General features: G+C 50.8%; 2 protein-coding genes across 12 annotated transcripts; both read right to left on the bottom strand.

Annotated features, from left to right (window-relative positions):
• Window positions 1–4,411: 4,411 nt before the first annotated feature.
• SYNE4 (spectrin repeat containing nuclear envelope family member 4) lies at window positions 4,412–8,349 on the bottom strand. 7 transcript variants are annotated; one of them, XM_011381831.2, is made up of 9 exons: window positions 8,155–8,349; window positions 7,933–8,062; window positions 7,600–7,750; window positions 6,957–7,100; window positions 6,578–6,757; window positions 6,234–6,482; window positions 5,342–5,419; window positions 4,718–4,776; window positions 4,412–4,639 (listed from the first exon to the last, which is right to left on the bottom strand). In XM_011381831.2, the coding sequence occupies exons 2-9, from the start codon at window positions 8,058–8,060 to the stop codon at window positions 4,456–4,458; spliced, it is 1,173 nt and encodes a 390-aa protein (XP_011380133.1). In that variant the 5' UTR covers window positions 8,061–8,062; window positions 8,155–8,349; the 3' UTR covers window positions 4,412–4,455. The 7 variants fall into 7 exon arrangements, 6 of the variants coding, with proteins under 6 accessions (XP_011380133.1, XP_011380131.1, XP_023379986.1 ...); XM_023524219.1 differs by lacking the exons at window positions 4,412–4,639; window positions 4,718–4,776 and adding an exon at window positions 5,633–5,712 and having other exon boundaries at window positions 5,341–5,419; window positions 6,234–6,757; XR_002777528.1 differs by lacking the exons at window positions 4,412–4,639; window positions 4,718–4,776 and having other exon boundaries at window positions 5,403–5,419; window positions 5,633–6,482.
• Window positions 8,350–8,493: 144 nt separating this feature from the next.
• Window positions 8,494–13,526, bottom strand: ALKBH6 (alkB homolog 6). 5 transcript variants are annotated; one of them, XM_011381824.2, is made up of 7 exons: window positions 13,432–13,526; window positions 12,598–12,676; window positions 12,234–12,302; window positions 10,859–10,919; window positions 10,350–10,501; window positions 10,025–10,141; window positions 8,494–8,928 (listed from the first exon to the last, which is right to left on the bottom strand). In XM_011381824.2, the coding sequence occupies exons 2-7, from the start codon at window positions 12,649–12,651 to the stop codon at window positions 8,665–8,667; spliced, it is 717 nt and encodes a 238-aa protein (XP_011380126.1). In that variant the 5' UTR covers window positions 12,652–12,676; window positions 13,432–13,526; the 3' UTR covers window positions 8,494–8,664. The 5 variants fall into 5 exon arrangements, with proteins under 5 accessions (XP_011380126.1, XP_011380127.1, XP_011380125.1 ...); XM_011381825.2 differs by having other exon boundaries at window positions 13,423–13,515; XM_011381823.2 differs by lacking the exon at window positions 13,432–13,526 and adding an exon at window positions 12,857–13,413.
• Window positions 13,527–13,662: the final 136 nt, after the last annotated feature.

Genomic DNA, 13,662 nt, shown 5'->3' on the forward strand with positions numbered 1-13,662 from the left:
GCCCTGGCTCCATCTTGGAGTAAAAGATAAAGTCTTTAAAGTGGTTCATAGGTCCTCTCCATTCAGCCCCATGTCTTCTTTGAGCCCTAACAAGCTCCAGGATGGGAGCTTCTGGCCATGCTGCAGGTAGTGAAAGAGTTCCCACTGGGGCTGGGCTCTTGGATCAGGAAAGGAGACAGTCACCTGGGGATTACAGATGAATGGAGTTTGCCTGATAGGATGAGAGAGGGGAATACCTGATTTGAGGGAGAAGTTGTAGGTGAATGTTGATTAAGAGCTTGGACCCCAGAATTGGAGTGCCTGGCTTTGAATCCCAGCTCCACCACTTACTGATGATGTGATCGTGGGCAAGTCATTTAACCTCTGTGCCTTAACGCCCTTGTCTGTGAAGTGGCCATCATAATAGTGCCTCCCTCATGTAGCTGTTATGATGTTCCAGTGAATTAAGTACATGTTGTGGCAACAGATGATGTCCCAACCTCAGGACCCTCTTGCCTACTTGAGTTCACTTGCAGCTGCAGAAGAGGGTTCCCAGGAAGCTCCCAGCTTCCTGCCCTGAGCCCCAGCATCTCTGCTTCCTTGCTTGAGGGCTTTCGTGGAGTTATGGGAGGTGAGTTAATGCCCTCAGGGGCAATCTTCAGCCTAGGGGAGACAGCAGTCACTGGATGAGTGCCCCAGCCTGCATGTTGTCTGGTGAGGAGGTTGCAGCATGTGTTCTACAAGATTCCTCAGAGGCCCACAGTGGCTACCACTCCATGAGCACCTTTTTTGACTCCTCTGCCCTGTGTCCCTCTCCCCGCTCCCTAACTCCTACCTTCTGGGATCAGGAGAAAAAGTCCCAAATAAAGCACCTCACCCAAGTCCTTGACTCCAAGTGAAGCCCATGGTTGGTACTCTCTTTCTGCTGCTGTGTTTTTCACTCTGCTAAGGCACAGCGTCGGCACTTCTCAACCCCCTGACCCAGTCTGTTGAACGAGAATCTCCTGATCTAAGAAAATTGCTGTAAAGGACTTAATACAGAAATCTTAAAAATTAATATTGCTAAAAGTATATCACCTGTTTCTGCTGTTTCAATGTGACTACTTGAAAATCTGGAGTAATTTGGAATATGGATCGTGGGTCAATAATAGAACTGAATTGAGTTGTTAAATTTCCTGATTCTGATAACTGTACTCTAGTTGTGTAGGAGAAAGCCCTCGTTCTTAAGAACTACAGACTGAAGGATTTGGGAGTAAAGAGTGTCATGTCTACAACTTACTCTCAAATGGTTCCAAATATATGCACGTATATAAATATATTAGCGTGTGAATGGTGAAGTACATGAGACAGAATGTCAACAACTGGTGAATCTGGGTGCAAATGGGAGTTTGTTTTACTAGTCTTAAAATTTTTCAGCAATTTAAAACAAAACGAAAAGTTACAAAAAACAAAAAAGTGGTGCTGTCAGCGTCTCATTGGTCATTTATCTTTGGGCACCAGAGATCTTCACACAGCACACTTTTTACAAGAAATCTGAGAGAAGTAAAAGCTGTATTTTATAAGACTTTATAAATCTCTTATGCAGCTTCTTCATAGATTTAGCAATCAATTAAAATTAAAAGTTCTGTATTTTTGACCTTTGAAAAAATAGCATCTGGTCTCCCTTGCAGATTCTAATCTTCACCCTATTGGGAATGACAGGTTACAAGAATACGTTCTTATCTTGGGTCACAAACTCAGCTGTCCCAAGGGTCAAGCCTGTGACCAGGTGCCTGAGGTGGTTCACTGGGGCCTTCAGGAACTCCAGTACCCAGTGAGAAGCACCAGTCACACCAGCAGGTTCCTGCCATTCCTGCTCAATACCCTCTCAAACAGCAACACCCTGGGTGTGAATGATGTGAAGAAATGACTGGGATTTTCTTTAAAGTATCATGACTAGATTCTAAAACAGAATCCTGACCTGGAGATGCTCCCTGAATGGTTGGTGAGTTAAAAGATATGATGTCTAGAATTGTCTTCAAAGAAATCTAGGGAGAATGGAGTAGGCACCTGGGATTGGCCCTGAGTTGGTAATTGGAGTCCAAGAGGACTTGTAATGCTACTCCTTCTTCTGTATAAGTTCAAAAAGTACAAGATGAAAGTTAAAAAAACAAAACAAACTCTGACAGCGCCCATCTCACTCAGACTAGAAGTCCTCACTTGTGGTCCACAAGACTTCACCTGGTCTGGCCCCATCACCTCTCTAACCTCACCTCCCGCCACTCTCCCCCTCCACCACTCAAGCCCCACTACCTGGCCTTCCCACGTGCCAGGCACACTCCTACCTTAGAGCCTTTGCCCTTGCTCTTTGCTCTACCTGGAATGCTCTTCCTCCAGGTCTGTACTGTCCAATATGGTAGCTGAGAGCTACCTTTAATTTGAACATGTGAAATGTGATTAGTGTGACAGGAATTTTTTTTATTTTATATAGTTTAAGTAATTTAAGTTTTAAAATTGAAGTAGTGTAAAATAGTCCATTAAACATAACTTACTGTTTGGGTAGGACTACATTTTATCTGTTGAAAATTGAGATGTGCTATAAAATGTGAAATACACACTTTAAAAACATACTGTTTCAAAAACATAGTAAGAAAAAAGGATTGTAAATGCCTCATTATGTCTTTTTATATTGATTACATGTTGAAGTGATAATATTTTATATATACTGGATTAAACAGGGTATAAATGAAATTATTAAAATTAATTTTGCCTGTTTCTACTATTTAACTGACTGCTAGAAAATTTAAAATTATATTTGTGCCTCATATTATATTTCTATTGGACAGTACTATAGGACTCTGTGTGACTTGTTTCTTCACTACAATTTGCTATAATGACATAATTATAACAATTGCCTCCTTGATGCCTTCCTCAATCACCCTAGTTAAATTGTACCCCCCTTTCCCTTTGCCCACTTTAGTTTTCTTCTTAGCACTTATCACCATCTTTTATTATATATTTCACCTATTGCTTTTATTTATAGTTGATCTCCCCTACGAGAATGTCAGCCCCACAAGGATAAGAATTTTAGTCAGTCTTATTTACTGCTATTGCCCTGTCTTTGACCAGGACCTAACTCATAGCAGACACTCGGTCAATATTAAGTGAATGAATGAATGACAGGTTTGCTCTGTTACCTGGTCAGTGGGGTCAATATTGCCAACACCCCACCCACTGTTTGTGGTAACCCCAGGGAAACTATGCACCTCCATGATTGGGGACAGAAACTTGGCCTGGCATTTGAAACAGGACAGACCCAGGTTTGCATCCTGACTTGTCCCTGAACCTGGAGAGTCTCAGGATCTGCTGCTTTCCTGCCCCCTCTCTCAGTGTCCATCTTTCACCTCACTTTGGGTAGCAACTTCCTCATTTTCTTAGGAGACCCACATCTCCCCTGATTTGCAGCCCCCAGTGAAATATGTGACACTAGCCAAGGGAGCCAGCTTTGGGACTTTGGTTGGAGCTGTAAGAGAAGAGCCCACCATGTAGAATATTTGAACAGAGCATCTGCATGGATGTAAGTCAGGGGCTGTAGCAGATGCTGTCAGCAGCTTGCTCACATCGCTTGCACCCTTTCTGTGCATACCTTTAGCTTCCTATGGCAAGCACCTGTGCTTCTTTGCCTGCAAGGACTTTATAGACAAGAGAGGCTGGAAGTTCTAGGGAGTTGAGAACTTCAGGAACCAGTGAGAGATGGGAGCTGGTACATAAATGCCAATTTCTTTGACTTTTGTGTTTCACACAGTCTCCTACAGGTCCCTAGTGGGATGGCACCTCAGGTGCCCAGAGCAGCAACCAGCTCATCAACTCCCTTCCCTGCCTCACTTCCCCACTCTATCAATCTACCTAGGATCACCCCCTAAATAAATTACTTTTGCTTGAATTTTTGTTTCAGGGTGTGATGGACTGATTCAGTTCTATGTTCTGTGCTCAAGGCAAAGGGTTCTGTGGAGGGAGCTGTCCAGACATATCAGGGCTGTATCATAGATTCTGAATACTCAGACACCCAATATCCTCACACATCCTGCTACAGACTGAATGTTTGTGTCCCCCTAAATTTCATATGTTGAAATCCTAATCCCCTATATGATGGTACTAGGAGATGGGGCCTTTGGAAGGTGATTAGGTCATAAGGGTGGAGCCCCCTCACGTAAATGATCAGTGCCCTTAATCTCTTTTGAGAACCCAGAGAGCTCCCTGCCTTTTCCGCCATGTGATGATGCAGCAAAAAGATAGCAATCTATGAACCAGGAAGTAGCCCTCACCAGACACTGAATCTATAGGCACCTTGATCTTGGACTTGTTAGCCTGAAGAACTGTGAGAAATAAATTTCTACTATTTATAAGCCATCTAGTCTATTTTGTTGTAGCTATCCAAATGGGCTAAGACATATCCTTTGACAGTGACCATTTATTGTATATGTCTGGGCTGTATATTCAGATTGGGGGGGGACCATTGACATAGCTGAGCACCAGGTAAGGTGTCCTGGCCAGGCGGGTGGGAGAGCAGCAGGGACCTCCTGACTGGGTCAAGAGCAATGTGACCCACACCAGGAGAAGGAGGAGGAGAAGGAGAAGAAGGAAGAAGCTCAGGGGCCACCTGGATACAGGAGCTGGGGCTCTGTGAAGGGAAATGCAGTGTTAAATATACAATGGGCTGCCGCCATGAGCCCCCATACCCATCTGCCAGGCAGCTCACCCAGAATTAACCTCCAGCATCACATCCTGGAAACTGGAAGATGCTTGTCTCTTCTTGTCCTAAGGACAGATAGCCAACAGCATAATGGATGGAAGTGACACTTAGTGTGGACTTTCCCTTACTACTATAGACCTACAGAGCAGGGCTTATTTCTCCTTCTTTCCTGGCACCTCCTCGATCCCTAAGACCCCTAATGGGCTTGGATATCTACAAGTGTAGTAAATGTCTATCTGTGCCTGTCCTCCAGCTGATCCCCCTTTTCCTGGTAGCAGTGGCTCGATTTGGTGGGGTGGTGTTCACACTTCCCCACTCTCCTGACCCCACACCTCTACTATCATTGGGTATGTGACCTAGATCTGGCCAATCTGAGCCCTCCATCAGTCTGGCCACTGTGATTGGTGTAGGAGGACCCAAGCTGGGCAAGTGGAGTCAGTCTTGGGACTTTGCTGCTAGTTGGTCTGTAGCACTCTCCTGGAGTGAGTAAACCAGTGGAAAGTGAGTGTGTAGCTCCTGGAGCAGCAAGTTTGTTGAGAAGGAAGCCACCTTGAGGAAGCAGAGTCAGGAGAGGGAAGGATCGAGCCCCTGAGATTCCCAAGTGATACACCTGGCTAAGGACCAGCTCACCTGAGACTTCCGGAGCAGGGAGTGTCTTCCGTGACCTGCTAAGTGTTTCCGGTGGCTGAGACCCGACATCAGTATGTCCTGTGGGGAGAGAGAGATGTGGGGTCCTGGAGAACCAGTGACAAAGAGATACAAGGTTGGGAAGGGGTCAAAATGGGGGGTGTCACAGAGGAATTCTGAGGAAAGAGAAAGACCTTGGGAAGAGAGGAAGAGAGGGGCAGAGCCAAAGGAACCAAGACAGGAGAGACATTATTCATTCATTCATTCGACAAATATTTAATGAGTGTCTATTACATGCCAGGCACTACTCCAGGAGCTAGGGACACAGTGGCAACGGAAACAGGCAAAGTCCTGGCATCCATGGAGCTTTTATGCTAGCAGGAGAGAGACCATAAATTAATAAATATATAATGTCAAGATGTGGTAAGTGCCATTAAGAAATAAAGTAAAAGGATAAGGAGTGATGGTGTTTGGAGGCCACAGCAGGCCTCTGTGAAGAAGTGACATTTGAGGTGAGAATGGAATGAAGCGAAGAGGCGAGCTGGGCCTTTGAGATGGGAGTGAATTTGGAATGCCTGAAGAAAAGCCAGGAGGCTAATGTGGTTGTAGTGGGATGAGCAAGGGGGAGAGTGAGAGGAAATGAGGAAATGTAGATATAGATGGACAAGAGAGAGAGAAAGAGTGAGATGGAGGAAGATACAGAGACCAAAAGAGACAAGGGAAGGAGGGAGGAAAACACTGTGACGACACCAAGAGAGAAAGACACTGAGAGACAGACAGACAGACAGAAAGAGAATGAGCCACCAAACCTCCTTGAAAGGGAAGGACCCTGCTGGGAGGTGTGTAGAGGTGTCCTGTGGGTGCCTGGGTGGAAGCGTCCCATACCAGCTCTTACCTCAAGGCCTTGTCCCCTACTCTGGGGGCCCCTGTGGCCACACAGCTCACAGGAATCCCCTGGTGTCCAGGCTGTCTTTTGCCCCAAGGGCCCAAGGCCCCCAACGTCCCCTGCTGGGTCCCACTCCAATTCTGCAAGAGTGGCGAGACTACTGGGTGCCCAGGGGCTACAGAGCCCACCAGGTCCTGGCCAGTCCGAGTCCCCTTCAACCTCCAAATCCTGGTCCAGTGAGTTGGTCTCCTCAAACACCTGGACAAAAGATAGAGGTCAGAGGTCATGGGGGTTGTAAAATTGGCAACAGAGCTGAGGACGGCCAGGGTGGGCCATACAAGGCTGTAGCTGACCAGCTGGGCCTGCAGCCGCCGCAGCCGCCGGAGGATGCTCTCTCGGTGGGCTCTGAGGGCCCTCAGGACCTGCTGCAGGGACATCCAGGCCTGAGGCTCACTCCGCTGCGCCAGCCCCTCACCGAATGCCAGCAGTGCATCTATATGCTCAGCTGCCCCACGCAGGTCTGCCTGTAGAGCCTGGGGACACATGGTTGGACACCACTCCACTCCCATACACACACCAGAGGCACCAGAGACCTGGGACCTAGAGTTACATGCCCCCCTTTCCTACCCAGACACCTAGAACGTGGAATAAACCCACTTCCCACCCCAGAAAGGTGGCACCCACTCCTGAGATCTTGCCCACCCTCCCACACCTTGGCCTCCCATTGCCCACCTGCAGGTGGACCATCCTGCTCTGGGCTGATGTCCAGGGCCCTGGGCCTCGTTCTAGGTGCTGCAACCGGAGACCCAGGCCCAGCAGGCAAAGGTGCAGACTGTCCTGCTCAGCCTCCAATACCTCCCAGCCAGACGCGGGGGTCTGGGGAAAACAGGGGCTGAGTCAGTGCCCACTGGCCAACCAAGGCCTTGTCCCCACTGCCTTTGCCTCCCCTCTTTCACAGACTCCTGCCTTTTGGATGCTTCTCTGCAGCAGAATCCATCTCTGGGTCTGCACCAGGGCTGCTCCCACCTGGAGTCCTTCCCAGTGGAGCAAGGCCTGCTGACCTCTATTTCAGTCTCCAGGTTTTCAAGGCTCTTAGAAACTTGGACATACGGGGCCTGGGGGTCTGGACAGGCTGGGAGTGTGATGGAGCTGAATACCCCCACAAGGAATGGGGCTGCACCAGGGCCAATGACAAAATAATTCTCTCTCGGTGTGAAACACTTCTATAGTGATTGGTAAAGAATCATTTTCAAATGTCTCTCCCTCCACAGGTGCCCAAAACTTATCCAGAGTCATTACCTCATCCTCAGTGTGGAGGCCAGATTCTGGGGGACAGAGAAGGCTTGCACAAGGGGCCTGGGTGACCTCAGCTCACCTCACAGTATTTGCCCCCAGCTGGGTCTTCAGGGAAAGAGGGCATTGGCAGTTTGGGGCAACCAGCAGTAGGCTCAGTGTCCTTCAGCCCACCCTGAAAGTGCTCAGGAGGATTCCAGGAGTCCTGCCCCAGTTTCTGGTCCCATTCCAGCCTGGTAGGGAAGGGGCATTGACAGGTCCTTGGGTGAGCCTAGATGCCCATTACCCACCCTACCCTACCCATCTCGAGCTCCCTCTCCCCAGGTGATCATAGTCACAATACCCTACCCTCAAAGCACCCCTGCTACTGCCCCTACTCTTTTAGGACCCAACTTTCAAAAGCCCCAGCCCTTACCTGATTCTTTCCTCTCCAGAAGTGAGGCAGATGGTGCATCCAGCAATGTCCACCTCCCTTGGGGCTCCGGGGGGGTGGTTGACAGGCTCTGAAAGGGGTCTAGGGTCCAGGGGTGGGGGCAGGGCCATAGCTGGGTGTCCGGAGAAAGAGAGTCAGTGAGGATCCCCAGTAAGAGCCTTTCTAGCCAGTAGTGTCCCCCCACATCTCCGCAGCAGGGCTCACCCAGGCCTGAGGCAGCCGGAGGCTCAGGGGCAGGCTCAGCTCCACCTCCTTCCAAGTGAAACCTGGACCCAGGTAATTCGATGCTGGCTCAGGTGACAGCCGCGCCACTTAACTCCTTCCTCCCTAGCAGACCAGCTGAACTTCCCCAGCTCACCCCATCCTACCCAAGGATGTTACAGATATAACCTGTCCCCTCAAGAGTCTTGGATTCTGCCTGGGTCAGTGACCCATACGTCTGACCCCCAGGACCCACACTATCTATCTAATGTCCCAGACACAGCGCCCCTCAGGAACACAAGCATCTGGCCTCCCACCTCCAAAAATCCAAAACCAAAGAAAGACTTTTGTTGGTTTATTTGAAACGGGGCCTTTTCCTGTGGTTCCCACGGTTATTGGGAAAATAAATAACCCGAGGAACAGACTCTGCCCCATGGTTTCAAGATTGCAGGGTCGCAGCTGTCCAGAGGAGGCAAGAGCCTGGGAAGCCCAGCGGGTCCCGGGGGCCAGGTTTCACTTGCTGAGCAGAAGACCAGCGCGCAGGACGCGGGGCACCCGACGGATGGTCAGCGAGACGCGGGTGCCGCGGACCAGGCGGGCTCCGGGTCGCGCCGAGGGGCAGGCGGCTGCGTTGAGCGGCAGGGAGGCGGTGTCCAGCGGGTCTACGCGGGCGGCTGCGATGCCGTGGAGCAGGCGCGTGTAGGCGGTGCCACGGAGCACCAGCAGGCTGCGCGGTTCCAGCAGCAGCGAGGTGGCCGGCCCGGGCGGGGGCCGGGGCTGTGGGGGGCAGGGGCGCAGTTGATGGTCAGTGCGTTCCCAGAAGTCGGGGGGTGGGGGTGTGGGCGGGAAGTTAGCAGACTTTGGGAGTCAGAGACTCCCCAGAGGCAATAACTGAGACAAGTGTGCTCCCAGGATTTGAGCTTTGGAGTGAAAATCTGCGGGTGCCAGAGCCAAGGCTATGAGGAATGGGGTGGGCGGGGGTGCGGGGGGCGGTTAGAAGTCCCTCTGGAGAGGCAGGAACTAGGCTGCAGCTGGGAGCGTCTAAGGGAACTGCAGATGCGATCTCCAAAGGGCTGGGGATGGGACAGAGGGATCAGCGGTCCCAGGGCTGAGTGGAACTGGGTTGAGGGCTTGACAGAAGCCAAGAATTGGGGGAATGGGGGACAGAGTGAGGCAGAGATGATCGGGTATGGTCTGGGGGTTAATCTGCAGACATCAGGATATCTGAAGATACAGGCAGAGAAGATGGGGGTGTCTGGGGTATCCAGGAGCATACAGTACTAAAAAGGGAAGTCCCAGAGTGTCTAGGGGGGTTTCTGTGAACATTGGGGTGTCAGAAACGCATCATTCAGAGAAAGAAGTCAGGGAAGCTGCAGTCATGAGCAACCCTCACAGAGGACAGTCAGGCTATATGGGCGGGGGGAGGGGGGGTCCTTGAGCAGAAAGTCATGGGTTGAGGTGCCAAGGAGAATCTGGGTGTGACCTAAATGGCAGATCACATTATTGGAGTGGCAGAGAGGTCAGCGTTGGGGTTCCTTGTGCAGTGGGCAAGAGAGAGAATATCTGAAAAGATGTCAGGGATACCCACGAGGGAATGATATTGGGCTATCTACGGATATCGGTGTTTTTGGAGTTTTGGGGAGCCCTGCATAGGGAATGTGGACCTTGGGCTAGTGGAGCACTCTGAATGTGTGGGACCAGGGGATCAGTAGTTGGGGGTGTTGGGGTGTCTGTGGATATCGAGATTTCTAGGGCATCCTGCAAGCAGATGGGTTGGGTGTCTGGGAGAGTAGGCAGGTGGGATTGGGGCCTCTTGGAAGATGAGGGATGGCAGAGTGCCCACGAGTGGCTCGGGGAGTGTCCCAGGGCCCACCTGCTCTGTAGGGTCATCATCCTTTGGCTGCCGCGGCTCGTAGAGGTCCAGAATGGTGTGGGAGCCCAGGCTGATGGTGCTGACGGTCGGGTAGTAGAGTGGCCCATCCTCGTGGGGCTGGGGAGTGGGCACCAGGGCTGGAAAGGGCAGGAGTCCACACCCCCCACCCTCTGGGGTTCAACGGGGGCTCCCCAGCTGGGGACAGGGAGGTGAATGCCTAGTTGGGGCATGTGGCTGCTTAATGAGAGTGGAGGTGAGTTAACATGATGCCCTGCCCCCATGGTAGATAAGAGGTCTGGGGGTCAGGGTGAGGGTGTGTGGTTACCATGATGCCCTCCCCAGGCAGATACTGGTTCACAAGGACGTGGTTGGCTGGGAGACCCCCAAAAAGACTGAGGTCAGACACTTTGTCCACGTAGCGCTGGAGCCACAGGGGCAGCCGCTCAGGAACCATGCCCCGGGGATGGGGGAGCCCACCTGGGGGAGGCAATGGGGTCCTGAGGGCACCCAACCAAGGAGCCCTGGCACCTGAAGCCCCCATTAGGGATATTCCAGGGAGTGGTGGCATACTGACCTCCTCAGAGACCCCTGACTCTTTGGAGATTGCCACCCAACCCTTCCTGATGCTTCCAAACCCTTGGATCCCTTGAGACCCACAGCTTGTAAGGAAATCTCTAACCTCTGAGGACCTCCACTGACCCCTCAGAACCCTTCTGGCCCCAGGGACCCCTTGAACCCTCAAGGACCCCCCAATATCTTGAGACGAACCAACGTAAACCACCTGCTCCAGGACACATCCCCAAATCACCCATGCTCCCAGGCAGGAATACTCACCCCAGTTTTGTAACTTCCTTCCGGAGAGCTGGGTCCACTTGGGCTTTGGGGCATTGAAGACCTGGGAGGTGGGGAAGGAGTCACTCCTTTTTCAGGACCACTCTCTCTGATTTTCCCACCCAAGCCAACATAGGAGTCTTTATCTGGGGTGGAAATGGGTCATCTCAGTGTCTGTGGGATTGTTCTCTGGGACAGAGTTCCCAGGATTTTGCTGTTTGCCCTTTCCCCTGTGGAGGCTGCTGGCCCCAAAGCCCACCCATGTCTCCTGAGATTGAGGAAAGGAGTCAGGACTACACAATTGTGGTCTGAATTTACTCAGAGGTCTGGCCTGGATTGGGCTTTTTTTGCCCAGAAAATCAGTCTGTACCATGTAATTTCCTGATCCCTGGGCTATCTCAAAACAGTTTGAGTTCTAGAACCTCCTCGTTCTTATCAATTTTGGGGAGGGAATTTGCTAAGCTGGGCTAATCTCAGCATAGCAAAGAGAATACTTTGAAAATGCTCCACTGCCAAGGTCCCAAGGATCTAGAATGAGCAATTTCTAAGAAGTCCAAGAAGTCTATACTCTACTCAATAATCTCCTCATTCTCTTTATGGTTATGGGGCTGGAATTGGCTATCTCAGTGCAAGAGTCTGTGTTCTGTGGCTAACTTTTTCCTGGAACTCAAAACTAGACAGAATCAGTTGGAATAGCACAGGAAAGATGTGCTCTATAACTAAGACTCTGCAAAGGTTTATCCCAGTGCAAGGACTATGAAATTCTTCTTTCCTCAAACCATTAAAAGTAGAAAATACATATAGGGTTATCTCAGCACAGGTGATCTGTGCTTGGAAAACACTGTCCTCGAGACTCTGAGTCTATGCTGAGCTATCTCAGCAAAGGGAAGAGTTTGCTCTAACATTCTGAGGCCTGGGCTATCTCAGTGCAGAAATCTGAACACTGCAAATTCTTCATTCCCTAAACATTAAGAGCCTGAAATGGGCTATTTTAGCACAGAGTATAGGCTCTGTAACTTCCTTGTTACTGAGGCTATAGGCTTGCAGTGGGCTGTTCTAGCACAAGGAATCCGATCTCAATAACATCCTTGTTTTGGAATCTGGACTGGCCTATCTCAGCACAGAGAGTCTGAGCTCCATAACAACTTCTTTTCTAAGAATCAATTTTGTTTCTCCTTAGCCTCCTGGAAAAAGCTCTTTCTGACAGGCCCAGCGAGTCTAGAGAGAGGAATAAGGAAAATGAGGGATGGGTGCTCTATGGCACTCTCCTTCCTGCCAGGATCTTCACTAGAGACATGGGAGCTCTCACACAGGACCTAGGGGCTAGAGAATAATCTGGAAAGAGGGGAAAAATAGACCAGAAGGGCAATGGGATCACCTGTCGCAGTAAATACTCCTCTTCTTCCTTGGAGATGAAGTCGGGGACATAGTAGATTACAGGTGGTGCCTAGGATAGAGAGATCCCCCTGAAGGTGGGGCCCTTTGACCTACACAGGGGCCCTAGCATTGCTGAGCAGCCCTCCCTCAGGATGTCCTCTGACAGATCAAGGCTTGAAGTCAAGGGACCAATGCCCATTTTAGGGACTGGAAGTTGGGTGAGGGAAGGACTGGGCCTTGAGGGTAAGAATGATTTTGGAGGGAACAGTCCTAGCTCACAAACCCAGGAGTCAGCCTACTTATCCCCACTCTATCTCCCACCCTCTGGTCCCCACCTTCACCCTCTGTACCCCAGTCCTAACAACCTGCTCCACCCTGAATGTTTCCAGGGCTGGGACCCTGGAGTCCTGATCCTCCATCGACACCAAGTCCACGCACCCAGTCCTGTGGGAAGGGGAGGACACGCTGAAGTCACCAAGCCTCCCACACTCGGGCTATAATCCTGCTTTCTGCTCTGTCATGGGCCAGATCCTCACCTCAGTCCTCTAACCGAACTACTTTAGTTTCTAAAATCTGAGTCCTCGGCATCTCAAAAGCCACCCGATGAGCACCCAGAGTACTCACCCAAAATCCATCCGCCAAGGGCCTATCAAACTATATATATTTGTTTTCTCAAACCTTTCACAGAGAACATCCTCTGACTCCACTGAGAGCCTTTCTCACGAGCTCCACACAAGCCTCCAGGACCGCATCCCAGGACCCCTTTAAACACCTTAGTTTGAGACCCTATCCTAACAACTTCAGATCTGCTACCATAAGCCTCGTTCCCTAACAACATTCAGGGTCCTTATGGACCCTCCTTCCGCCGCAAGCCCTTTCAAATGCCCCATTCCTAACACTCTTGTGCCCCCTGAGTCTCCTCTAACGCATCCACTGTGACTCCTTGAATCCCCCCACCCTGGACCCCCTCAGACTTCTCTTCCAGAGCGCCCCTTCGCTGCAGCACCCTTGGACCTAGAGCCCTGACCTGACTCCTCTCAAACCTTCTTTCCTTCTTGAATCCCTTAGACGCCCACACTCTGGATCTTCTAGGACTCCACACTCTGAGCTTCCTCGAACTCCTATCTGAGCTTCCCCAGGTCCCCACCCTCGGCTCTCTCGGACCTCTATTTCCACCCTCCGCCACTCACAAAACTGACCGTCCACCAGTGACCCCTCCAATATCCAAATTCAACACCCTATTCCTTTCCCAGCTACTTCCGCCCCCACGTTCCTGACGCAGGAGTCCTCAGACAAATGGGAACTCTCAAAGGCCTTAAGGGTCCGCCTTCCACCCAATCAGCGCTCTCATCCAGTACTGCCCCACCCCTTCACCCTCATTCAGTGATAGGCTGTGCCTCCCGGCCTCTGAGCCACTGGGAACCCTTCGA

This window comes from Pteropus vampyrus, unplaced genomic scaffold (genome assembly GCF_000151845.1).
Source record: "Pteropus vampyrus isolate Shadow unplaced genomic scaffold, Pvam_2.0 Scaffold452, whole genome shotgun sequence".
NCBI lineage: Eukaryota > Metazoa > Chordata > Mammalia > Chiroptera > Pteropodidae > Pteropus > Pteropus vampyrus.

Bases quoted from the DNA above. Each gene is read 5' to 3' on its own strand.
- SYNE4 (XM_011381829.2), bottom strand. From the start codon at position 8,060: ATGGCCCTGCCCCCACCCCTGGACCCTAGACCCCTTTCAGAGCCTGTC. The intron at 7,101-7,599 runs GTGAGCTGAGGT...TGTTTTCCCCAG, and splicing joins CTGGGGGCAAATACTGTGAG to ACCCCCGCGTCTGGCTGGGA. The intron at 6,758-6,956 runs GTGGGCAATGGG...ATGTGTCCCCAG, and splicing joins GCAGGATGGTCCACCTGCAG to GCTCTACAGGCAGACCTGCG.
- ALKBH6 (XM_011381823.2), bottom strand. The intron at 12,303-12,597 runs GTTGTTAGGACT...TCTCTATCCTAG, and splicing joins AAACATTCAGGGTGGAGCAG to GCACCACCTGTAATCTACTA. The intron at 8,929-10,024 runs GTGGGCCCTGGG...TGCCCCCCACAG, and splicing joins ATGATGACCCTACAGAGCAG to CCCCGGCCCCCGCCCGGGCC.